The sequence below is a fragment of the Coloeus monedula genome (assembly GCF_965178545.1).
Source record: "Coloeus monedula genome assembly, chromosome: 2".
NCBI lineage: Eukaryota > Metazoa > Chordata > Aves > Passeriformes > Corvidae > Coloeus > Coloeus monedula.
Window position 1 is genome coordinate 45,563,824 of NC_138782.1, and position 27,732 is coordinate 45,591,555.

At 37.8% G+C, this 27,732-nt stretch overlaps 1 protein-coding gene across 2 annotated transcripts; it reads right to left on the reverse strand.

Annotated features, from left to right (window-relative positions):
* COG2 (component of oligomeric golgi complex 2) lies at positions 1-27,387 on the reverse strand. 2 transcript variants are annotated; one of them, XM_082303402.1, is made up of 18 exons: positions 27,307-27,387; positions 26,592-26,753; positions 25,841-25,906; positions 24,827-24,907; positions 24,105-24,208; positions 22,752-22,860; positions 20,873-21,052; positions 19,762-19,886; positions 18,360-18,486; positions 14,455-14,594; positions 11,209-11,270; positions 9,810-9,961; positions 8,330-8,530; positions 7,463-7,535; positions 6,176-6,318; positions 5,517-5,656; positions 2,213-2,393; positions 1-633 (listed from the first exon to the last, which is right to left on the reverse strand). In XM_082303402.1, exons 1-18 carry the CDS (start codon positions 27,373-27,375, stop codon positions 532-534), a joined length of 2,217 nt encoding a protein of 738 aa, XP_082159528.1. In that variant the 5' UTR covers positions 27,376-27,387; the 3' UTR covers positions 1-531. The 2 variants fall into 2 exon arrangements, with proteins under 2 accessions (XP_082159528.1, XP_082159529.1); XM_082303403.1 differs by lacking the exon at positions 20,873-21,052.
* Positions 27,388-27,732: the final 345 nt, after the last annotated feature.

Genomic DNA, 27,732 nt, shown 5'->3' on the forward strand with positions numbered 1-27,732 from the left:
CCATTGCAACCAAACTGTTCTAAAATAACATAAATAATCTGATATATATAGATATATCAAAACACTGGTCATTCAGTGTCCTTTCACTCTAATCAAAAGTTCTGTTAACAAGAACCTCAGTTACTTTGCCTCTGGGGCGGGTTGTAAGACAGCCATCAATCAATACATTTGATTGAAAAACATATGGGACATCAAAAGTTAGGAAGACAATTTATTACATATTATTTTCAACATATAACTTCATTCTTGTACATTTCAAGTTGTACAACAAAAATAAGAAAAACATTTTCCTCTACTTTTTTTCTAGAGTAGAAAGTTTAGAACTTTGCTTGCTTTCCATATAATGGATAACTATGATAAATTCTCCATCTTTTGGTGAAACAAGTTTATCGAGGCAGAATATACACTGATTTGTTGCTCAAGATACATTAGGAAGCACTTCATTGCTCTTTATTTGGTAAAACAAAGAAGAGTTGTCTCTCTTTCTTTTAGGGACATTGTTTATCTTCAATCACATGCTTTCAAAAATATCTAGGATGGTTCCGTTGTGGCCTGATCCTTGGCAGTTAGAACCAGCTCTGCAAGGGCTGAAAAGCTTTTTATGCTGCTTGTTTCCAGTCCCATCTTTTGTACCTAAAAAGATACAGAAAACCCATTAATTTTCTTTAAAACATCAAAAATCACTAATTATTCCACTTCAAACATGTAGTGAAGCCTATGTTTTATCCTGCATCTGACGTGCAGTAAAAAACCCAACTGCATATACTGCAAACTATAAAAAATTTGCATCCAACTTTGCTCAGTTAAGTCTCTTGCAGAGTAGTAGTGTCTTGCAGAGAAATATTTCACCATCTTGTAGGCAACTTGTAACTAAAGCCAGCTGGAAGTTTTCCAGCGAAGCAGTCAGAAAGAGAAAAACTTGGCTGTAGTTGGTTTAAATGCATTGATAGCAACTAATTTTTTTTTTTTTTTTCAAACTCCAAATGAGGTTTCTGGGCAATACTTTAAAGATCAATATGAATACATCCATGAACAGCCAACAGCACAACAGTGAAACCATTTCAATAGGCTGCAAGAGCCTATGGTTCTAGCCTTGAACTTCCTGGAAGACAAAAATGACTCTACAACTACAGAGGTTGCAGCAAGTATTTTCTTAGCCAGGAAATCTATTGCTCTGACAACAAGAAAAATATGGCCATGAAAAAACTAAGAGTGCAGTGAAGCAGAAAAATCTGGATCTAACTAAAACCGTAATGAAGTGACTCTGAAAAGGTGTTTGCTGCTGGAACTCTTTGTAAAAGTCACATGTACCAAAACATCTCCTAAATGATTATGAATAATCTGTCCCAGTTCAGCTTAAATTCACACTGCAGTGATGGAAAAGAAAAACAAAAGCTCAACCCCAGGCAAAAACTGACAAATAATAGTTCTTGTTATTAAGATTTCCAGAGTTCCACCTAAATCTTCTTTGTGATTAGTCTCGTATCTGAGAAAAGCATCTGCTCACACACAAGCAAACTTAATCTACCTGTTATAATGCATCAACAGCATCTGCTCATAAACAAGATTGATGACAGCTCCTTGGCAACTAATATTATGAACTCTTAGTTGAAACTTTGTTTATATCTAGATACGATTTTCAGAAATAAAGGAGTACAAAACAGTATGCTTATACATTTTAATGTAGCTACTGCATACATTTTCTTCTTTTATGTTTTCCTATTTAAAATTTCATATTTGGCACTGAAAAGCACTTACAGCACAACAAATCAGGCTGACATCCTCACAGCTCTTGGGAACAGACCCTGACCATGCAGAAAGTCAAGGCTGGAAACACCCCAACCGAAGGCACACAAAAGCAGGGCCATAAAGAAGTTTCTATCAGACCTAATTCAGGTCCCTGCTCTCTGGTCTGTAAACACAGTGTTTCTTCTTAGTGCTTCCAAGCACTAAGCAGTACTTGAATTTTGAGTAGTAAGAAATACAAGCTTTGCATTTGTATAAGAAAGGACAGGAAAGCATGTAAAGTGGTATCTACAGTCACCAAGGTCTCAAATAATCTCCTTTATATAAAGGCGAAAACACAAAACAAAAACGCAAACCCCAAACCCACACCAACAAAGCTTTCAAGACCAAAATCAAGGTTCCCTTTCCTCTTCCACCTCCCTTCCAAAACCATTAATAATAAAAAAACTCGTTTCTCATAACTTACTTGTTCACCAAAATACTCAACGTCTAGGGCCAGCTGCAGTCGGATTTTGTTATCATCACTCATGCCCCCATTTGTACCAACAGGATTTGAAGTTGTAGTTCTTCTGGCTTGCTTCAACCTTTTTAGACTCTCTTCCATTTTCTTAACAGAACTGAGCACATCAGATACAGTTTCATAATACCTAAATTAAGGAAGGTTAATGAGAAAGAAAAAATTCCACTTTACAGAACAGCCTACTTTATACACAGAAGTACATCACTGGCCCTGCTGACCAGTGCCAGAAGGAATGGCTTTCCTTGAAAAGAAGCTACTTATTATCATTATCAATTCATCAGTATTTCCATTATTAGTTCCAGAGGTTAATCTGAAGATTACTATTCAGTCTTGAAGACTCCTCATCACAACATTTTTGACTTGTTCAAGATGTTTGTACTCAATAGTGACCAAGGAATGCAACTGCTCAATTTTAAACAGTCAAAATCAGCCCCTCTACAATCAATAGAATACTGAATAAAACTGCTTTTACAAACAGGACAAGAATAACAGCCTGACAGACCAAAACTCACATATTCTTAGGTAAGTTATAAAACTGTGTATGAGAGCACACATGTGCACATCAGTCAGAAATGCCTCTTTCTACAATGAAGAAACTGATTTAAACAGGAGTCTCAAGAAGCTGGCAAGAAAAGTCAGAAGAATACTAATCCTAAATTAGAAATGATATTGATAAAATAAAACATCACTGCCCACACAGTAGGATCCACATTAAAGAAAGCATAGAATCAAACAAAGTACACACATCAACTGCTCAATGAAAGTTCAAGAAGCCCTAAGGACTGAAATCCCATGCCTAAGTGGTAAGGGCATGTCATACAAATTAACAGATGCCTAGGACAGTGAGTTAAGAACAAGAAGAGAAAACAGAGCAACAGTGGGAAATTAAAAGATCCTAAGAGAAGTTACCAGATTGAGCTATTCTGTAATTTGCTATAAAATCTCTAACTTTCAAAGAGCCCCTCTATGAAAACTATGACTGTAAGAATTAAAAAAGTTAAAGAATCTTCCTGATGATTACTTTTAAACAAGGAGGCAACAGAAAGCAGACAAGCTCTTTTAAAGGATAATCAGATAGGGATAGCTAAAAAAAAAGTGCTTGCCAGTGCCATGGAAACTTGTTTCACGATACCATTCCATGAAAAGCAAAAGTATTCCAATGACAGTCAGTCGTGTTCTCTTTTCATATCTTGGTATTTCCTTGTCCCACTCACTTGTGATTAATTCCTACTTCTGCTGTACTCCCAAGTCCTTCTGCCATTTAAGCAAATTTAGCCTCCAGTGATTCTTAACTAGTGTATGCTCTTTTCTCTTTTTTCATTTGGATGCAAGAATGTATTGTCACTGCAGGAAATTAATTACTTGCATCTGTATTCTCAAGTTTCTTTGACTTGTCTCTTGTCAGTGAGGATAGATATTTTAAAACAAACTAATATACATAGTAGCAACAAACCAGGAAAACAGAATTCAAAAGAAAATTCCTTAAGAAATGAACTTGTCAGTCTTACAGGTGTTTAAGCACTGCCACTGTGTTTAACCTAGAATTTAATTCAGTTTTGGTAATGTTAACATGGAAAGTGAAGAACTGCTTTTTGGGGGGGGGAAAAGCTCTGGTTGGGTCCAAGGAACTATGTAACAGCTACTTTGCGTGGTGTCACCAGATTCACTGAAGCTTTAAAAGCAAGACTAACCAGACAGAGACGTAGAGAGACAGACAAGAATTCATTCTAAGATATTTTAGCTCTTGTGACTTGAGATTCCAGGAATCTCTGCAGTTCTTCAGCAATGTTACTTAACAAATGCTGTGGGTTAACAATAAGCTTCTTTTTATGCACTAATAAATGGTTAAGAGACACCAAGCTTGAAAAAAGAGGTTTTGTGCAAAATGAAAGTGACCAGTGCAGTCTAGACCAACCTAAGCATAGCCCTGTCCAAAATACTTAAGAAAAATTTTAAGAACAGTTAGTGAATGTGTAAAATTGTCTTACAATTTTAAGTCTATTCTGAATAACAACAAAAAAAGTGCACATTAATAAATACCTGAGAGGTACCAGAAATGGAAGACTAGGGAGGCACAAGGAGGCAAAGAGCAAGAAAGAACTTGTCTTCTGACTATGGTTTAAAACCTCAGTAGTATTATGTGGCTAAATCTCAGAAAAAAACCAATCCATGCTCAGAAGCAGTCAACGGACAATATAATATGCTAAGAACTATTAGGAAAACCATATCAGGACAGACAGAAATCACACATTATACTTCAACCTACATGGATTCTTCTGATACTGTCATCTCTGACTAGAAAGGTCAAAAAAAAACCCCCAACAAAGCAAAACTATAAAGATGGGAAAAGAAAAAAAAAGCCATCAAAATAGGCTATGGTGACTCTTTAGTTATAGGCAAGGCTAGACATATAAAAAAATTACAGCTAGCACAGAGAAAATTGTCCACAACGCAAGAAGTAAGGGGTATCCTGTGAAATTCTGTGGCAGAACTTTCAAACAAAAGCAAGTCTTGCTGTCTCATGTTACATGCTTTACTGGCAGAGCTCACAGAATGCAACATCCCTGCTCAGCAGGAATTTAAAATACAGCAGTAAGAATGTAAAATACAGCTAGACAAATGGAAACAAAATCCATTAAGGAACTTAATGCATATGACTATTCATGTTCAAAAGCCCTCAAGATGCTAACTAGGAAACAGAAGATCTACTAAAGAAAGTGTTGCTTTATGACTGCCTTATTAAAACTGTGAACAATTAGCTCTTTAACAGTTTAAAAAGTCCAAAGTTGTTTTTTTTTTTTTAAACCACTAAAAAGTTGGATAATCATTACATACATTAAAAAACTCAAAGGACAGTAGAACTCAAGTGTCTTGAGAATTCAACCAATGTTCATTGAAAATAACATGAGGTTAAGGTCTTACATGAATTCAGTTCTGAAACAGAACGTAAATCTTTAGTTCACTGTTGCATTCCCAGAGCTAACCAGTTTTTCCAATGCCCTATCCACCACGTCATGGTTTCCACAGCTCTGAGCAGGAGCCAGGTCTTTGGATTCCCTGCCCAGCTTTTCATCTGCTGAATACGCAACACCAGAGTAAATCCAAGGAAATATATCCCACCTAAAGAGTGCTATATTTTGGCTTTCTTACAATTGTGTTAATTAATAGCGTTTTGGTTTTTTCCTGTGCCTGTTCAATGGACACTGGGGTTTTTAACTACAGCAAACAATGTTCTGTATGGTTCTCTTACTTTTGTGTGCTTTCAGAGAGAGCACCTTCCAGCCACTGATGAATCATGGGCTGCTTCAAGGTATCTCTGTAGTCATTCTGCAGTCGGTGGAAGGGCTTAAGAGCACTGTCAACATAAGGTGAAGCTTTAGTTGGCACCTCCTGGTAGATGACAGGGAAACAAGTCAGGGAAGAAAGAACCAGTCATTTACTTACTAGAAGTATTAACACCCAATTCTAGCACATATACAAAATGCTAAGGCTGTACCTAAGCAAAGAGATACATAAACCATTTAGGACAAGTCAGTGAAGTGATCATTATACATAGGAAAGGCACCACCACAAAATTATTCAGTAGTGTTCTACAGCATGATATAATATAGAACAAGGTTCAAAATGACCACAGCTTTTTCAGAGATGCATGTGCCAGCCATTCCTATTACCAGGGTATGATCCTAAATGCTCTTTCTGCTCATGCCAATTCCAGAGAAAGCTGAGCAGACTCAGTGCCCAAAACAGACTATTACACCTTGGTTAAAATACCTACAGCTTTGTACTTTACTTCACTAAATTGAAGACACTGCCATGGGCTCAGTAAAGCAGATATGGACAGGCCTGAAGAACTCCTAACAATCTCAGCACAGGCCTTTCTGAGATTTGTCATTTGCAAGCAGCACTGACCTTGTTGGTTCTCCTGTATAATCTTGGAACTTCCAGTGCACTCTTCAGGTATGCAAAGGAGGACTCAGTGAGATCCTGGATAATTCTGTTATTCAATGTTGGCACACAGGCTGATAGAGAAGTCTTGGAATCTTCCAAGGCTCCTATTAAAGTAAAAATGCTGAAATTTAAACTGAGCTACCCTGCCCAATCACACACAAGTTATGTGAATCCCCTCATCCTCCCAATCTCACTCACTGTCTGGTGTCAAGTACAGGATATGCTTACCAAATAAATACACACCAGCCATTTATAAAACACTGCCAGTAATGCCAACCACTCCTCAGGCAGAAACACAGAGACAGGGAAGCAAAGACAAGAGGAATAAAGTAACATTCTCCAGGTTCAGAGTTTTTCCAGTATTACCAATGAAGCAAGGGCTTGAATCAAAAGGCTCTGGCCTTCCAAAGAAACAGTGAAACTCTCTCTAAATTCCCTATGGAATGACTGGAATATGTTCAACTCAAAGTCGTGATTGGCAATAGACCATCTACTGAGCAGGGGATGCGTACAAGCTCCTACATCTCTGACAGACTTGGACATCTACCAGTAGTTCTGATTTAGAGATTTAAGTGGAATTCATGATGCAGAACTTCTGGCTATGCTTGCAGACAGGAACTAGTTCACTCATGCTACATGCCTAGATTTAATTATTAAATTAAAAACAAACTCCATATTTCACATAAAGAATCATCAGATGAAAGAAACCAAACAAACGAACCAAAGAAAGCAACCCAAAAACCAAACCAACCCAAAACAAAACCAAACCAAAAACCTAGAAAAAAAAAAGGAGGCTAAAATACTGAATCACTTCTACCCTCTGAAGTTAAGGTATTTAACTATGATACTCTGATAACCCTCTGCATCACATGATTCATCAGGCCTGAGAGAGAACAGTCGTTTCAGAAAAATATTTTAATTTCAACTGGATAATGGAAACCCTCTTCTTATGTCTTCTTCCCCAGTTCTTTCAAAAGTGGGAGGTTAAAGATATTATATGAATCTCCTAGGATAATGTCCCCACTTTCTGGAGAAAAATCCTAAAAGCACTTTAGACTCACTCAATTTTAATCATTGAACATTTTCCAGACTCAACATGTCTGTTCAAGATTGGTTCTATTTAACAATTTAAACAGAAGGCAAGTTTCATTAAGTATTTTCATCCTAAATAATGAAACTGTAAAAGTTGATTTCATTTGTTAGGCAGAGGGAATTTGAGAGAAAGGGGAAGGAGCCTCTCAGCTTTACCTGCAATGCAAGATATATTCTTGAAGCCAATCATTTCAAGCTTTGGTTTAATCATGTCTAAGATGTCAGGAATCTGGAAAAAACAACCCAAGACCGAGACAGATATAGTCACGTTATAAACATTTTAATTACTTTTCCTACATCCTGCAGGTTTGAAGCGCATCACAAGACACCTTCAGTTTCCATGGTTTTACTGCATTTCTGGTAAATCAGTACTAGAAATTTACAATATGCACAGGAATTTAAGCCTACACACTAAATCCTCTACCTTACTATTGTACTCACAGGAAATAATTTAGAACTAACAAAATCCACTTGCAGTTTACAACTTCACAAATCACAGAAATTTCAGCCTTACTGAAAATAAATACACAGGAATCATCCCTACTGGAAGAAAATTAACACCATACATCTCTCCTCAAGATTCTGGATCATTAATCAAGTATAATCATAATCATAAAACCTTTTCCAACCTCCAAGACTAAAACCAGCAAACATTTAAAAGAGAAGATAGTATTAAAGCTGAATGTTGCACCACACTCCAAGCTGCAACAGAGACTTTACTAGAAAAGGTAAGATCAGCAGAGTGACACTTCACACCAAAAAACTGCAGAAACATATTATTTTAGGGGTTAAGTCCAGCAGCTACCAATAAAAAAAAGTTAAATACCTGAAGTGGTTTCCCCGTAATCTGCCATTTCAAATAAGCACAGAGTAGGACCCGTATTTCAGGTATCAGACACCCCAAGTTTTAGCATTTAAGATTACAAAAAAATTATGGTATGTTATTTTAAACAATCTAATCCCCTTACAAGATGCCAAAAACATAAATGAAGACTCTTTCTAAGTAAAGTCAAAAGCACAAACCCGATCCTGGAGTTTGTCCAGATCTGCAGCAACATATATCAGCTGAGTACTAGATATAGAAGACAATGGCAGACTTTCTGGAGAAGATCCATTCCCTTGGTCCTCACTGGGGTTGAGACTTAAAGAAGATTCCTTTCTACCAACTGGCACAGGTTTTTTGCTTTCCTTTGTATTCTCACTGGAAATGGGCCTTGCAGAAACCTGAAACATCAAATTGAAACGTGAACTATAGCAATAGTGAAGGCAGTTAAAGTTGGACAAACTGAAACAGTATACAAAGGATTTCTATGCTCTTAGCATTAAGAATGCCACACTTTCAAGGGATATTACCATTCCTAAATTAAATAGATCTTAATATATTTTAAATAAATGTTAAAAAAAATTTGAGTGCACTACAAAGTTGGACGATTTGGAACAAATATGTCACTAAGGTTAGTAGAGGGCAGTCTGGTCTGGCTGTCAAACAACTCCTTTCTCCACCTCCTCAAGCTCTCTGCTGTCAGGCAAGTGCTTCCCTTGACTACTTTTAACTCTGGTACTTATCAGTACTTTTCACGAGGTAATTTAGCTGAGAGAACTAAGTCACTGAGTCGCAAAAGAAATTATAAATGGAGATCTTACTGCTGTCTTCAACTACTGAAGGGGCATGTACAGAGAAGATGGAGTCACATTTTTCCTTGAGGTACAGTGACAGAGTAAGAGGCAATGGCTATGTACTGTAGCAAGAGAAATTCAAATAGGAGGAAAAAGCAATCAGTCATTGGACCAGGGTTCCCTGGAAAGACTGCAACCACCATCTTTGGATATACTCAAAATTCAACTGCAAGAGCCTCTGAACAACCTCATCTAAGCTGGTCCTGTTTTGAGCAAGACATGTGGACCAGATTACTTCCAGGAATCTCTTCAAATTCCAATTATTCTATTGTGCTGTCTCTCCATGGCACAAGAAACAGAGGCTCACGTGTATGGCTGGGAGCAGGCAGCACAAGAGCAAAGCACAATTTCTCTGCTCAGAAGAGTGATCTTTGATGCTGAGTCAGTTGCCCAGGTAGCTTCGGTAAAACCGAAGTTTTACATTCTCAGTACTAAACAACTGATCCAAGTTATATTATTCCTTCTTATTTGAAGGGTTATTTTTCACCTGGCTCTGTTTCACAACCTCATTCACTCTATCAACAACACACAAACAGAAGAAAACTAAGACTTTGGCTTCTTGTCTCAGTGGCAGAGGCAGCATTAAGCAGTATGAAGTACAGCTTTGACAACCACCAGACAGTAGCACTGCAACAGTATTAGTATTTGTGACTAATCACTTATTTTGCAGTGATACTTTTTGTAAACCAAACTTGTGAACTGGGTGAAGGTTAAAAACCATTAAGTTCCCAAAAAACTCTTAAAAAGAGGTCATACACTTTGCTTCAAAAAGTCTGTTTTTGATGGACATGCCCCATCATCAAGCCCACAAGCAGGCTGCTCTCACCTCACCGATGAACACAGAGTAGCGTGCCAAGATCTGCAGGCTGAGTTTCCACAGGCGGTGCGCTAAAAGCGGTAAAAACATCTGATCTGACCAGCACTTCAGAAGACTCGTCCAGACCATGTGAGTGGCCAAGAGACAGAATGAGCTCCCAGCTAGAAATGATGAGGCAACAAAGGTCAAGTTCCTAAGCACATTTTTAAAAGATGCAACATCAGTGTAACTGCATTGCCGGAGATTAAAAAAAACAAAGTGTTCCAAAAAGATAGAAATGTATTAAGCATTGCCTGAAACAAACTCTTAAAATACTATCTTCTCAGTGCTTTAGATTTCACATTCCACTAAGTCTTGCTGTAGCTGTGCAGGCAAAAGCAAGAAATGAGAATTTGCCTGCAATAAAGACAGAAACAGCTTGGCCAAATAATCCACCTCAGGAAATAACATTTCCAAAATAATTTTGGCAGTCTTTTGAAGTTACATTAAATATGCCTGCCAGCCATAACATACTACTCCCTTAGCACTAAACTATTGCTCCTCTCCCAGTTATATGAGATATTTGCTATAAATATTTGTTTTAAACACTGTACAAATATCTATATTTAAACACAGTACTTTTAAAGCAGTTCACACAGTCACGTTTTAGAGAATACAATTAGAAAGACAAGGAATGTGTCTGCAAGTTTCAGGCCTATGCCTTGAAGTGGTAAGATTTATGTATTTTGTCTCCATTAGGATTTTTTTCTCCTTGTTTTCTTCAGAGAGCACATGTGTATACACACATACAGACATTTATATGGCTCTTAGCTACCTTCTTCATAAGTACTCACCCTGTCAGCTGAAGTTAGTTCTTCTAATACAATTACAATATGCTTCTAATGCATATACCAGGTTATACCCTTCCACTCTTGTTCCCATTCTTCCTGTGCATACCTCCTCATCTCCTCATAAATCAGTGTATGTTTTTGGAGCAGACACCAACACTATGAATGACAGCAAGCCTAACTGCTGCCAACAGACAGCCTCTAGCATTTTCACCTCCACATAGTGCTACAACAATTAAGAAAAATATGCTCCAACAACACAGCACAGCCTTTTCGTTGACACTTAGAGGATGTCAAATGCTAACTTAACTCCTTCTTGCACTGAGGGGATGGTTCTGTCAGTATGTTAATGACTGCTGCTAAAGAGGGGGTTTTTAGTAAGCAAAGTGATCACTGAACAGAACTCTCACATTGCCATCTCTATAGTCATGTTTTATACTGTTTGATCAAGTTAATCAGAAATCAGAAAGCTCATGTGAACCACGGGATGCATGTTACTGAATACTCAAGAGACAGAGTAATCACTGCTACTTATACAACTGATTCCTTTACAATAAATGTTTTTTGCAATAAAAGTTTACCTGGTGCTTCCTCTAGCGTATCTGAAAGTGCTTCTTCTAAGGCCCCTGCGACTTCTCTGAATCTGAGAGAAAGAAAAATTTTGAATATTACAATGCAACAGTTGCTTAAATTGATGCCTAAACATTTTTCAGTAATACTTTAGTATTCAATAATACTTTAGTATTATTTCAATGTGCTATCAATGGATACACACAGATTTTAAATCTGGGGTTATTTTTGCCCAACTTATATTGGAATATAAACCACACCAGCATTCAAACACTTGAAAGAGAACCTTTGACATTCTACAGACACATAAAAAGCTTATGCTTTGGGAAATTATAAAAGTCATGGTTGCAAACATTACCAAAATGATAGCTCACAGAGTGACAAGTCCTCAGCTTCGAGGAGGGAAGTTTTTTGTTTTGCTACTGTTTTTAAACTAAAAGCAAACAAATTGACACATACTTGCTTTAACCTTCAGATACGTCATGTGATACAGGAGCTCTAGCTTTCAACATGTTTGTTAATGAGCAGTAGCATAAGATTTTGCAAACAATTCTGTACCTAATAAAAATCAATAGTTCCTCACAGGACACCTGGTTTTTAAAAATTCCCCCATTTAAAAATAACCCTTTTCTAAAAATTCACCATTCAAAGCAAAAAAAAGAAAAAAAAAAAAAAAAACAAACCAAAATCACACCTCCAAAATTTTTTCAGGTGTAACAGCAAGAGTTATTAAAACCTCCAATACTTTCCATACTTCCATCATTTTAAGCTCCCCTATAGGAAGTTATATTGTCATTCGTTTCCTCTTTTTTGCTTTTATGTACATCACAGAAACTCAGTAAATCTTTCTATCAAACTTACTAATTACAAACCTGTAGGGCTTCTCTTACAGTCTCCTGTCATTTCCAGATCAGAACAGGGGCTCACCCAGCTTTTCTTGTTCAAACTCCTAATGGACTAAGATGAATGTCTGGCAACTAAACATGTTTCTGAAACAGCTTCAAAACCTCCTTTCTGCCTATGCACTGCTTCCATCAACAGAGCAGTGTCTTTAAGTCTTATGGTGAACAGGATTAGAGAACAGAGTAAGATTTTTAACAGTTACAATTTCTGCTGAATACTTCTTACTTAAGAAATAATTTCCCCAGTGTGGGGTTTGTTACAGTTCCACAATCAGTTGTACTGACATAACTGAAAGAATGAAACACGGGAAGGAGTTACTGGGGCTTTTTGTGCCAGCACTGCTACAGAAGAAATGCCTGAACAACCATCTGTTCCTCAAAGGATCATTTCTAAAGGTTTTAGTACTGGCTGATTTTTCTGGGTAATTTCTGTAATTGAAAAAAAAAAAAAGAAACCCAACAATCTTAACTATAAATGCCATAGTGTGAGACTACAGTTCAATAAAAATCTTGTATGACTTAAAGGATATTAACACACATCAAGAAAAAGCTTTCCTGATATATATAATTAGCATGTTGCATTATTTTCACAGTTATGCCCTAAAGACTTCATGGACACTTCCAAAGTTAGCAGATTATTCCAATATAAAGTAATAATATGGTTAAAGGTGAATAAGCTGCTCTTATCCAACCATTTCTCAAAATAGTACACTATTTAGACTTACAGTAGTCTTGGATTAAAGGAAAATGGTTTTTTAAAAGTGTTTTAATCAATCAGAGCTCAGAATACCTAATGGGAAACATTTTTGAAGAGAAATAATATGCTGAAGCTCCATTTCAATTTTATGAGCAAGATTATCAAAGTTTGATCAATTGATCTCCTACTAGAAAAGTTGCACTTGAAACTAAAGGGGCAGACACAGAGACCTATTAATGATACATATCTGTTAAAAGGATCATAATGGCTGCAGTTCCACAGACACTTCTAGTCTGTGTACCACTGTGTAGTGAATATTCCTCACCCCTTCCCTTGGGCCAGCATGAATATTTGTACAGTTAAGTGGTTTGGGGCAATTGGCTGGAGCTGAACATCAGACTTTTTTTTTGTATTGAGTAACGATCCTTATCAGTTCACTACACAACTGCAGGAACAGATGTGCAAGCAAAAAACCAAACCAGGGTATCTATCAGATGCTGTGACTACTGTTTTACAAAACACCATGGACTACCAAAACACTAAGATCCAGCTCCGAGCCCCATGATCTTGTCACTTAATACTAACTCTACCACTCATAAGATTCCTGCATGGAATTCTTCAGCACAAGGGTAGATTCACCCTGGATTAAAGAAACTGTATAAATGTGACTATGGCAGTGTTATTGCCAATTACAGCATTGTGCAATATAAAAGGTCACTAAAAAGTGAAAAGGTGATCCAGGTTTAAAATAACCATAAATTTTTCTTCCCCCTCTTTTGGAAAGTCTACCTATTTTTATTTATTTATTTTTTAAGAGGATCTCAGAAGGCTTCAACACCAAGAGAAATCACACACAGCACACTTGGGACACAGGAGACGTCATCAATGGTTCTGTTCCTTGCCTGGAGGGTTGCTCTCCAGCCCTACAATGACATGTAGACTACACTTTCTAAAAATACAGCTTTACATTCTATTTTGCTCATTAAAATTCTAACATTGCTAGAATTAAAATAGGACTTTCTTAGGTCTCTCTGTTCTCTTCTAGCTGTAAGGTCTATAAAAGGTAATACTACAGGTACATCAGACCTGCTGGTAAAGTAAGCTAGAAGTTATTCCTTAGCTCCTCAGGAATAGGGAATAGTGGGACAATCTTTGGGAAGGCAATGTTACAAGACCCAGCACTTTAAAGAGTACAGCCTGTGAGACAAAAACAATATCAGAAACATGGCTAGATCTGAAAAAGCTGCAAGTTCTCAAGGGCTTTAATTCTATATGTCTACAAAAAAGATTTCTTCCCTCATAGTAAGTATTCCTCCGAATTTGCACAAGTAGCATTCAATATACAGGGACACTGGAGAAAAAGAATTTGAAACAAGAATTGAAGACTTACTTAGATCTGTTCCTGAAAATCTTACGAGTAGCTTATCAAATCTGGTGTAACAACACAGTACATACTGAAGAGTAGCTATGTGTTTTTTGCTAAATTGTTGAAAGATACATAAAACAATTACTTAGTAATTCAATTCTTAGTTTGATTTCTACTATGATTTGTTGACAAGTGAAACTTTGAACAACAAGGAGATGTGACCTTAAGCCAGATCATCTTGCTGTGACTAACCTCTACTTTTGAAAGACTGAACAAAAAAATGCACGCCAACCTTATTTGAAAATATACAGGCAAATTCCATTTATTGTTAAAGCTGTGGTAAGAGGGATGAGCTCTTAACCGTTTCACGCTGGCCTGGGAGCCGCACTGTCGTTCAAATTTCCGTACGAAATCCATACTTGTGGTGTACTTCTGCAGGAAGAGAAGGAGCATTTTGATCACACACAGGCTCCCAGCAAACAAGGAAGGTCTCCACCCATTCAGCAGAACTCTTGTCTCATGCTACGACTAAGCTCGAGGTTCAGGATGGGCTGACACTGCCCCTTATCACCGAATCATACAAGGCTAAAATCCTGGACTCAGTGAAACCAAAACCAAATTAACTCGTAGGTGTCACTCTATGGTAACAAAAGCTAGTCCAGGACACTTCTAAAAATCTAAAACTCTCCAAGCAGAACTGATCAGAGATTCATGAGTATTTCTGAGCTCAGTCACTGGGGTGGTGCTGCACAGTACTAACAGAGTCAGGTGCAGGAGGTAAAGGTATACAACAAACACAAATAATCAGGAATGAAACTCAGAAGTACATATAACCAACCACACACGAGAATGGAAGCACAATATTTTTGTCTGTTACACAAGACCCATATTATAAGAATTTATAGATATTTTTCCCTAAAAATGTTTTGCAAATATCAAATATTTGCAAAAGAACTTCAAACAATTTCAGACAAACTAACTTCATCCAGTGTATACTTTTAATAAAATGTTTATGAATATTATGAGTATTAAATTGGATGCAAGCAAAAAAACCCAAAACATTAATCCCCAAACACACTGTGGATTTGGTCTCAACAGTATGAGAACACTTAAAATAATGAAATAATAAATTAAATCATGCACAAAGCAGAAAGCCAAACACTTGATGAAAACTAGAACAGCACCAAAAAATGTTATTTCATACAAAATAGACCTTGTTAACAGACCACAAAACTTATGTAAATAAATTTAAAAACAAAATACAACTGCAGTTAAAATTACTTCTATGGAATGAAAACTAGTTCGGTTTCTGTGCAAGTTTCTTCTACTAAAAAAAAAAAATAGGAAACAGCCATAAAACCTATTATATATTCTCATAAACCCTCCTCTCCTGAATTAATGAAATAAGCCTGACTGAATCTCTCAGTGCTTCTGACTTCACTGCAGGGTTAGAGTTCAATCCACAATCCAGAGCACTGTGGGAGTGACGTGATTCTGCCTCTTGTGAAGCAGTAACACATCAGGAGAAGCTCCTGCATTGCTGCTTAGAGGGTCTGCTCTCAAAAATTCCTGTGAACAAAGGACATGAACTGCTACGGAGATGCTTTTGTATTGTGTATCTCAGTAAGTTCATAACTTTCTTTTAAAGGTATAATTACAGAATATCTTTTTTGTGACATGGCAGTTTCAGTGTCAAGACAGTATTCTGAAAAATGCACACAAAAGCTTTTAAGTAAGTTCTTTTCTCCTAACCTGGTTGTATATATAACACAATGGACCCATAAAAGGTATGGGAGTTAGACCCGGACTGAATGACAGATTAGTTCTCTTTCAGGCCTCCTTTCTTAGATAATAAACCCAGCACTGTAAAAACGTCAACAAACTGTTAATGCTCTGCTACCCTAAGTGTAAGTCAGAGACATAAACCAAACACTCTGTAAAGACCTATTACTTTCAGAACAGAAGGCACCTCAAGAGTCATTTATCTCAGTACTGGTAACATTATATCCAGGAGAGGGAACTAACTACAAGATTCCTATTTCAGCTTCTAGGATTGGATTGTTGACTCCACAGTTACTTAAGAGAAGTAAAATTGGGAACAAAAATGGAGCAATTTTCAAACAGAGAAATCTAAATTTAACCTCAAATGAATGTTTAGTGATAAAAGGAGTATTCTTTTCAAATACCCATAAACCTACACACCTGACTCAAATAAGGGCACATCAACCTGAAATAATTTTAAAAAACCACCTTGCAAAAACAAACACTTACTTTAACACACTTAACATTGTCAGTCTGATTTTTAATGGATTTAAAACAAATGTTTCAATCCCTCTCTCTCCTCTATACCTAAAAACCTCTTAACAGATAATACTGCATATTCACACTTTTCAGCTTTAAACCTATACATAGACACATATGGAAATAAACATGGAGAAAAATACTTTTCTGCATTTCTATCAACCTAGAAAACAGATATGAAAGATTGCCGTCTAAAATCCGTGTAGCGTTGCTTGGCTCATCATCAGAGCAAAACCAATTTTAAAGGTCTTTCCCCCCACTCTTATTCAGAACTATTTGTCTTTAGATAGGTATAATAGCATTTTCACACTTGGCATTTCAACCTTGTACTGATTTTTATGCAAAATATTTTAATGACTTTAATGACTCTGAGTCGCTTAAGTAGTCAAAAGCAGTCTGGAAAGTACTTTGGATTTACTACGTGATTTACCTGAAAGTCATGGGTGGGTGTTGGGTTTTTATGGGGTTTTTAACACAATGCCTTCGTTGGCCAGTATCAGTGTAACATAAGACAGCCTTTTAAGCAAACCCAGCTTTTCTGAAGACAAAATACATTCCTGTGTACACCATGCCGCAGAGTACAGCAAAAGCCCAACAAGGCTCACAAACTGCAGGAGTATCCAGGGCATAACATGAAAGCTTGAATAGTGACTTGAAACTTTATGGTAAACTTAAAATTCTCACGAGGGAGGGGGAACACACTACGGTGTCATTTGCATGGCACTACCACAGCTTTCTTCAACATCCATGTAATTTGTTTCTTCTTCAGAGACAGCACTGCAAACACTCACAGTCATGCCTACCTGCCTTCAATTATTCAATCTATCTGTACGAAAGTGTTCTTAAATTCCAAGGAAAAAAAATCTAAGTGTTTAGTAAAAGCAGTTTTGCAGGAACACATGAAGAATCACATGCCTTATAAACCTCCACCAGCAAGCCTGCATTTCCTTAAGTCATTTGTCCTGATATGCCTAAGATGCCTTACTTCAGACTATTTATCACTGCCTCCCATCTCTTATAAAATGTTTCACACTAATCACAAGTCAAATTTCCAGGAATAAAAAAATCTAATTTTTCAGTAATCATGGTTAAACACAAGCAGGCGAGACGTGAGGAAAAGCAGGAAGTCATACTTTCTACTTTTGACATACTGTAAAGTACTGCCAGAGCCAATCTTCATACCAGGCCAAGAAATCTATTTCACAATTAGTAAAAGATGATATTTTAGAGACAGAGCAGCACTGCCAATGAAGAAAATGCAAGAGTGACAAGTACTTTAAATTCATTATTTAATGTATACTTGCTTCATAATTATTTAATGTAAGTTTACATTATTTAATGTAAGCTTGTGATACCAGAGAAATACTACTTCTGTATTCTAAACCTGATGGTGCTGCCTCCAAGTACATTCAGGTTTTAGGTAACTTGGGTTTATAATCACAACACAATTTGCAGTACTGTAAGAAAGCAAAAGCTAAAACAAGCAAGTGAAACAAGGAAATTTTTTAATCTTCCCATAGTAAAAAACAAGTTGCAACCCAGGTGTTTAATTCACATGACAGCTCTAGCTATACAGAAGTTCTAAACTTGAGTGAACACTGGAGTCATCCACTCCCACCTTCAATTATGTTGCAATTCTACTCCCAAAATGAACATTAATTCATCTGACTAAATGGCATTCAATAACTTCTGCATGGGCTTTCCTAACAAACTTGAGGGGAGAATTAATTCCTATGAAAATTGAACCAAGTGGTTTGAGATAACATCCTCTTCCAAGCCATGCAACAACATGAATTTAGACAAAAGCAGCAGAGGGAAAAAAGCTAGAGAACATGACTCACCCAATTCTCATGTGTGTCATGGAAATTAAAAATGGAAAAAACGAAAATTAATTACCTCATGGAACACATCTGGGTTTCCAGGGTTAAACAGTGATGGTAACTGCTCTTCCAAACCGCGTACTATTTCTGGCCACACTGAATTCACTAAGAAATCATACCCAGGAACAATATCTGCTTTTTCACTGAAAAAAATTTGCAATTATTCCATAGTTATAGTTTACCACCAGGCTTCTATTTGGAGGCAGGAATAACTAAAAAATACATGCACTGCATTAGACAAAATGCAATGAAATTTTTTTACATATTTATGCTGATTCCCTTAAACTGTTTTTCCTTTGAAGACTCCTTATCTGATTCCACAGTCTCAGCAAATCCAAGGTATTTTTTGTAACTCTCAAAGTGTTTAAAAACTTTTGCAAGTGTGTACTGGAAAATTAGTACATTTCAGCTGAGAACGCCTATTATTATTGGTATAATTCAAGTTTTAATAGCTCCAAACTTCTAAGACCTACCAAGTAGGAATAATGTGACTAATGCAATGAAAAGAAGAACTTTTTCCTAATTGCTCCAAATTGTATTTATACACGATACTGTGTTTGAAACAAAGGATTAAAAGCTACCTCGATTATGAAAACTTATAGATTGAGAGCAGAAGAGATAAAAGCATTAAATTCCAATTTAGTACACCCCAGTACAAAGTAGAAACATTCCATTATTAAGAAGAACAATTAAAACTTGCTGAGGGATTGAAAGAATTGAAATGTTAGTAAAACTTAGGAGTCATAAAAAGCTCAGCAATGGATGACTAATTGGAAAAGTAATTCTGCAGTCCCTAGGGGCTACAGCCATAGTTCTGCTAATTACAGCAGCCTACTATATTAACCATCCTGAAAACAGATGAATAAATGGATACAATTCAGTAGACCTGAATTATTTAAGCTTGAAAACAGGCAATTTAATTGCATAAGGAATTAAGCACTTTTTGAGAAGACAGTGGAAGCACAAATCAATTAAAGCTGTAGTTTTGGTACATCCAATGATCAGTCAAACCTCTGAGTATCATCCCCACTTTTCTGATGTGCACTAACAACTCAGTAACTTCTGAACTTATACTTTAATAGCTTTTTTATGCTCTTCTCCCTGGATGAAGTGTTCAGTCATATTTAATGGGTTCACAAAACCAAGCTATCTGGCACATCATATTATGAACAGGACTCACTTCTACTAATGAAATACAGGATTGCTGCCTCTGAAGGTCTGGGCCACAGCACCAGGAAAGTCTGTTCAGTTTTGTTTTGAAAAACACAGGCATGAGATACAAATCAAACCTGACTATGAATCTTCAGGAAAGGTCAGATAAGTCATTAATGCATGAAAGCTAATAATGCAAAGCATTTCAAAGCATATGATACTTGTTATAACTTCAGTGCAGCTGAGAGAAAGCCCCAGATATTTACCTGGAAATTGCTCCCCCTGTTACTTCACGCAGGAGACGGCAATGATGAGGAACAAACTCCAACAGCCTATTGTACATAGCCTGGAGGCCATTAGGGTGGGATTGCACATACTGTTCCACAATCACCTGCCAGGAACAGCTCAATGTTAAACGCCAGAAAAGTGAATATAAAATATGCTGTAATGCAAGACTCACTGTAACAATCAAATACTGGGATAGTCAGTATATTACTTTTTTTTATTATAGCTTCCAAGTATAACCTGCCAGCTTGAATTATTACTTCCTTTAACACAGCACTCTTAACTACCAAGACTGGCCCCAAAAATGGGAAGGAGCTCCTTACTTTTAAATGTGAGCCATTGTGTCTGGCTCCCAACCCACTGCTGCACCACTGTCACCTGAAGCAGTCTGTCAAGTTAAACAGGCAACTGGCAAACGCTAATCAAACTCAGAATAAAGCAAAACTCCTTCTAAATGTAGAGGTGGTTGGTCCAATCCCAAATACAGGCAAGCCAAAGCAAAGAATCTTCTTTGACATTGCTAAGCCTTTAATGCAGCTAGCAAAGCAGTTTGTCTGGACAGTACCTCATACTCAGTGAAAAGGGATAATCTCTGCCATAAAGAGAAGGAAGACAGCAGGACAAGAACAATAGCTTGTTTCTTGGTATTCTCCCACATGTCTGAACACATTTGCCTCTTGCCACATAAACAAGTGGAATGGTGCAGAAGTGGTGAATGAATAGACCCTGAGAAAACCGAGGGGAAAATGACATGTCCCACGCTGTAGAAGTTGTTACAACACTTAGCAGACACCCAATGAAAACCTGTCCTAAACGGGAGAGGTTTGTTTTTTTGATTCTCTAGCCCAAGAAAAACGTAGGTAATAAAAAGAATCCCAACTGGATATAACCGGAAATTGGTGACAGGCAGGTAAGAGAATTCCTCCATCCTTTTTTTCTTAAACAGCAGCAACAAACAAATTGACATTTTGTTGGGGCTCAGCTCTCCTGTTCTCTCCACAAAGATATTTTGAAGCTGCTAGCAAAAGCTGGAGGTTAACAGGAAAACAAGCATGTTTGGAAAACAATTGGAATTTTTTTACGTTATCTCACCTCATCTACATAAGGTTTTACAAGCACTTGACCAACTAATGCCTCTGCATCTCGTGTTTTGTCAATTGTTGCATAAGTGCGTAGACAGTGGCGTATTATGTCAACATTTGAAGTCTGAAGGCCTTCCAAGAGCAGCCCTTCCAGAGACTGCTGCAACATGGCTGTTATTCCAGCTATACGCTACCAGGAGAAAGAAAATACAGTCATAAAAAGCCAAAATCAAAGCCCTGTCATCATTGTTGAAATAAATTCATCCAGAAGTACCTAAGTCAGCTTTCTATCCTCACTTGAAAAGTACAAAAGTTTTGGTAACTGCCAGTGTTGAATGAACATTAACAAAACTTAATGGGTTACTGATGCCATGTAAGACAGGATTTACTATAATAAGGCTAAAGGCAATTATTTTCTTCTATATGTTGTAAGTTATGTGGTAACTTATCTCAGGTCTGCTTTATCCTGAGGAATACATCAATAATTGTTCCTTGTTCAACTGAACCAGTATGTGACAATAAACAAAAGATTTACAATAAGTGACCAAGGATAACAATTGTAGCATTTATCCCTCACTGTCAGAGACTAAAAAGACAGTGTGTACCCAGCACTACTTGTCAAATTACCACAAACCAATGACACTGAGTGACACCAGCAAAAACCAAAGCAGTTAGATTCCTTCTGGCTTTGGCCAAACAGCTGCTTCAGTCTACATATATATCCCCCTTTTGGCAAACCATTTTTCCTGATCTCCCACTACACCTTTTCTACTAGATCCAACTCATTGCTACACTTCCTGCAGATATACTCATGGCCCAAGATGGTCCCTTCTGTATTTGAAGGGAGTTCAGCAACACACATTAAGGTAGTCAGTTGAACTATGAACATGGCCAGACAAATTTCTTCTCTGCCTTTTTACATGCTGCATTGTATCCATCCATCCTAAAATGATTCACAGAATTCGTACTGAACGTACAAGGTCAGGAACCCAGCTGCCAACTAGTCATGAAAGCTACATTTTGAAAGCAACAACAGGAACAGGACAGCAGTCCTGGCAAACAGCATTAAGGAAGCTACATGACAGATGTTCTCCCACCACATACACTACTCTGCTGCTCACGCTCACTGCTGCTATTATCCAAGTTTCGTAACTCAGTGGCCAGAACAGTCTTGTAAACTGTCCATGTAACAACATGATTCCATGGATGTCTGGAGCTGAAACAAGTTTATATTGCCAACAGGCAGAGGTACAAAGTGGAAAACTGGAACTATGAACTACCTTACTAGCTTGAAAGCCATTAAGAATGACACCTTCATGGTAATCATCTTAAAGCATTACCCCACCTCCATATTCACAACTTTCTTTAAGCACGAGTTTTCATTAATTCCCTCTCCCCGCTGAATGAAGAAAAAAATCCCACCAAAACATCAATTAATCTTTTACAGTAGGTAAAACAGTACACTAGGAGATTAGTAATGGCCAGCGTAATTTCATGAGAAGACAAACTTTAATATATTCAAGCCAGCCACTGTGTAGGCACATTCCATTTATATTCTGGTCTGTACACTGCAGCTAACAAAACCAACGTAAATCTCTACAGTAAGGCCTCAAAACCAATAAGCAGACGAACTGAAAGACATTAGGATGACAAAAATGTCTGTTGTATTTCCTACTCTTATTCTCAGTAATTTATCCTAAAGAAGCTAGCAAACAGGGCAAAAATCCCCAGAAAAAGCAATAGTTCTAGTCAATTGATAAAAATGACCCCATGAAACCCGTTTTTCTCCATATATTAATTCAATAAAACTCTGTGGAAACAGGTATTTGTCTTCCAGTTATACTGGTTTTGCTTGACTGTGCAAGTGTTAAGTGTCACGCAATACTTACTGGTCTCACTTTGTCCAAAAGGGGCATTCCTTTGCTTTGTACTGCATGAAATTGTAGCTGATTAAATTCTGTGGCAATTCTCTCTAAAACTTGTCCAGTTAGAAGTGGACTGTAAGAGAGATGATATAAAATGAGAATACCCAGTTAGATCCCTTCAAACCAACTCACTTTCACCTGTAACACGTAGACAGAGCTCTCCCTCAATTTCAAAATATTTTGAATTCTGATAGGTACTACTATAATTAGTGCAATCACACAATAATGATTTGGAGCACACTACATGATTAGTGAGTTTTGCAGCTCTAACATGAAGTGGGTGAAGCAGAAGCTGAGAGGAACATAAGCTCTTGCCTCAGCAGTATGAAGCACTTTTTTCTAGATGGCAGTTTTATTATCACATGAAAAGTCAGTCTTAAGAGAGCTCAGAAACTGCACAAGGTGACCTTCACCATCTGGATTTGTTTCTTACTTACCCCTTCTGTCATATAGTAAAACTAATGACAGTTATCACTAGAGAAATAGTCCTGCTCTTCTCAAGTCCACACAATCCCAATAATGAGCCAAATTTTCAGCTGATCAAGTATGATCTTAATTGCAAACTTAATTCTGCAAAGTGCCTCACCCAACTGAAAACATCTGCTTTTGTCCCTCTAGGTATCAACCTACTTTTTGGTACACCTCCCCCCCACTACCATGTGATCCAGCACACTGAACTGAAGAGACAGTCTCACACTGTGTCTTCCCTCCAGCTTAAATTGTACTTGTGTCCCAGTAGAGCCTTTCCAGTGCATGACTGGTATATAAGTTCCAAAATTGGCTGAAAGACATCTTCCAATCCTCAGCAAAGGCAGAGGAAGAGGTCTGACTGGAATTTGTTGCAAACCTTCCTTGTACCTGAAGTACTGTTTGCATTGCATGCCTTCAGCTATTCTTTCAGCAGTCCTTTCACTTACACATAAGCAGGGAAAACAAGAAAAACTATTTTGTTTCACTTACAAATGATATTGGCATAAACTGCAAAGAATATTTCAGACATGACAGGATTAGTGACTATAAATAAAACAAAACAACCCCAAAAAACAACAAAAAACCCCTGCACACCAACTTCAAAAGCTTGCTTACTGAAAGCACCACGAGTCATGTGGAACTTTGGAGTCTGAGTTACACATTCTGTGAATGACCGGCTTGCAGAAGACTAAAACCAAGAAAACACTAAAATCACAGTCATTTATTCCAACAGAGTTACATTTCTAAAGATATATCCTCGTGCTTGTAAATTCACCTTCAACAACACCATGAAATTAAGTTAGTCCCATCAATTACAAACAAAACTGAACATTATGTATTTTTTACCTGTTTCCCTCTAATGAGGACAATTCTTTAGTGCCTTGGGAATGCAGAATCTTCTCAATTTTCTCAACGGACTGAATAACATGAATAAGTCTTAGGACACACATCTGTAATTAAAGAAAGATTTTTCATGTCTAACCCCAATCCCAACTGACATCACCTAAAGAACAGTATTTTGGATGGTTTCTTAGTTCTTTGGGTTTTTTTTCTGGTGTAAGTTTTCTCCCTTTATCTTAAGACCTGAGTCATGTCTCAGTTGAAGCGTTGTTCACATAAGTCCATAAAACCCCACAAAAAAATGTTTGTCACAGATGTAGGACAGCTGTTCCTATCCCTGATTTTTTTCAAAGTTAAACACAAAGACAAATGTTAGTGTGTCTCCCACCCATAAAAATTAAACAGCTGTACTTCAATTCCATTCATAGTAAGTAAATTTATATACTACTTTAGCCAGAAACAAGAATAACTACAACTTAAAAAAAAATCCAATCAAATCAACATATGTTTTGGGCAACTACAGTAAAACACAGATTTATGATCAACTAGACACCGTAAAATATAAAGCCTGTCAACCAAAATGTCAATATATTTTACAAGTACAAAATCCTGCACAGTGTGCATCTAGACAGCCTAAAACCTTCTAAATTTCATTCTCTCTGAGTTAATGGCAAAACCAAAGTCATCTTAGGGGTGATCTTTCAAAGGTATTAATTTATCTGTTGTACCTTTTTTCTTCTAATATCTTCTTGTTTAGTCATCCGGTCATCCACTGCTTGAATTCCTTCACTGACACATGACTTAAGACTCTGTGAGAGAAAAAGTCAGTATGTAAAGCTTGCTTCCATTTAAGGTTTGAAAAAAACCTAAAAAAATAATCTAAACTTAAAACAAGACACAGATTAATAATAATATGGGACTAATTAAAGCTACAGTACATCAGTTATACTCTTAAGTGAAAAAGCCATAAATACAACCAAATAATTGCAAGTAGAACCTGCTCCTTAGGTATTGCCACTGCAAACACAATTATTTCCACCAGAAGTGTTCTTTTAGTACCTTAGAGAGACAAATGATCTTTGCCTAAAAACAGGCAATAAATCCACTATGCTTTTACGTCTTCCAACTGAAACTATAAATCAGTTTAAAATAGTATTTTTCATATAATAAGGATTTCTCTACGCTAACTGGACCCAGTTTTCTGTTTTAGACATGAAGGGTGCGATATTTTGAAGACACATTTATGCAGCAAGCATCCCTCTGAACTGGCTGCTATGATGATCAAAATTTGCCTCTTCCTATAAATACCAAGTCAGTGAGGAAGAGCCAGAATAAGACCCACCTTCAAGAGGGTGATGTTTTATGGTTAAACCACAGAGTGAGCAAAGTAAGTCCATAAGGGGACTGTGTTACATCTGAATTTTCTACTACCATCTTTAAGTTACTCAAATATTAAAACAGTGTCAAGACATCTCCATAGACTTTTCCTGTAAGAGTCTATTCACTTGTCATGTTCACAAAATTGTTTATCTCTTGGTTGAAATGCACTATAGGAAACATAAATTTACTGCAACTACAACTGCTTGAAAACACAATGCTTCTCCTACTAGCAATCTAAGTCATCAATTTTCAAAGAGAAGTTTATTATAACAAATACTAATTTGAGTAGAAGACGTTCCATACATCCTATGAAAGTGAGCTGAAGTTTACCAAGCTGTCTACAACGATTGTTTTGAACATACCATAACTTCTTCCTTTAACTGTCCCAAGGGTACTGAAAGCTGATTGAGAGCCTTGTCCATGCCAACCTAAAGAAATTACCACAAACACATTTATTACTTTTTTTATAAGTTCATATGTGAATTACTGAAAAAGCCTATCATTTTACAGATACTAAAAGAGAACTGAGAAAACATATCTTCCTTTATAATTTCCACTTTTAAATTCAGTGCAAAAACTTGTTATCTCAAATACAGGCATAAAGATATGAGACTGCTTTCACACAAAGACAAATGATAAACAGAATCTATGGGAATTTTTCCTCTGAAAAATATGCTAAGTCTCAGTCTTTGAACCTGTATAATTGGGATGACTACAATTTTCAGACACGAAGGCGGGGTTTTTTTAAAGATATTATGACTATACAAAAAGTTTAAAGACTCCTAAAAGAATCCTTCAGAATAGTCTTAGTTGTATCATTGCTATTCTATTTTAATAACTTATTTCCTTCAATTTTAAAAGTGCTGACAGTTTGAAACAAAGTTTGCCCTGAGTCTAACTCCCTAACAAATCAGCTTTTCAAGACAAAATGCATACATCTAAAACATTTACTACAGGCCAAGAGCAATTCTGTACAGCAGCTAAGTTCTACAGGAATGGTGTCTCAGTGGAATGGGTGACAGTTTAAGATGCCTTAAATTGTAAAATGCCAAAATAAAAATCCCGCTGAACCACATTAAGCCTGACCTACACAGTACAACTAGTAACACTTACTAGATTTGTTGAGAGATTAACAAAATCTGCATAATCCTTATTTATGAGTTCTACCATTGCAGTTTTAAGGAGTTTGTAATAGAGCTCCAGATCCTCTCTGAGCTCTTCCAGCTGCACACGTTTCCTGCAGTCTGACACAAAATGATCAACATCAAAATCCGCCTGGAAGTGAAAGAGGAAAGAGAGGAGTATGTAAGTAAACAGTTCACACAAGGAACACACCCAAAGTAAAGTATTCCGTATGCCTGTGAGTTGACCAAACTAAACCTCTAGGAGGCTTCTTAACGCAGTAGTTTCCAGTGTTCCAAACTCTCGGGTTTTAGGCTCAAAAGCACAGCGAGTCGTGGGGCTAAGTACCTGAGTGACCAGCTCTCCTAAATACAGGAGAATTAAAAAACAAACAAACCACGAAACAGCAGCCAAAAGTCGAAATTCAGTACTGAGAACTACTCCAAGCTCTCCAAGCAGTGAGGCCTTTCGGTCCTGCCAGTCTCAGAGCCCAGCCCTGCCTGCACCCGGCCGCATCCCGGATCCCCCTGTCAGTGACATCCTCGGCGCTTCTCGCCGCCCCCAGCCGGGAGAAGGGCCGTGGCGGGGCTGTAAAATCCCGACCCAGGCTCTGGGCCCCTCTCTCCCCGCAGGGAGCCCGCCTCCCGCATCCTCAGGAGGCTCCTCGCCCCTCCACAACCCTCCGGCCTCGGCGGCCCCCGCGCACCTTCATGAACTCGTCCTTATCGAAGCAGAGGTTCTCGGGGCCCCGCGGCAGGCTCATCCTGGCCTCCATGCCGGGCCCGGCGCGCGGCAGCCGCACCCCCCCCTCGGCCAGCGCGGCGCCGCAGAGGCGCGGCCGCCGCCGCAGCGCCCCCTGGAGGGCTCCGGGCGGCCCTGCGGGAGGGGGTCCCGGCGGGCGGCGTGTGGGGCGCGGCGGGCTAAAGCCGGCCTGGGCAGGCACTGCGGGGGACGGCAGAGAGTCACAGGATCGAGTAGGCTGGAAAACGCCTCTGAGATCATCGAGCCCATCGAGTGACTGAACACCACTATGTCAATTACATCATGACATTGAGTGCCACGTCCAGTCTTTTCTTAAACGCCTCCAGGGACAGTGACTCCACCACTTCCTAGGCAGCCCATTCCAATGTCT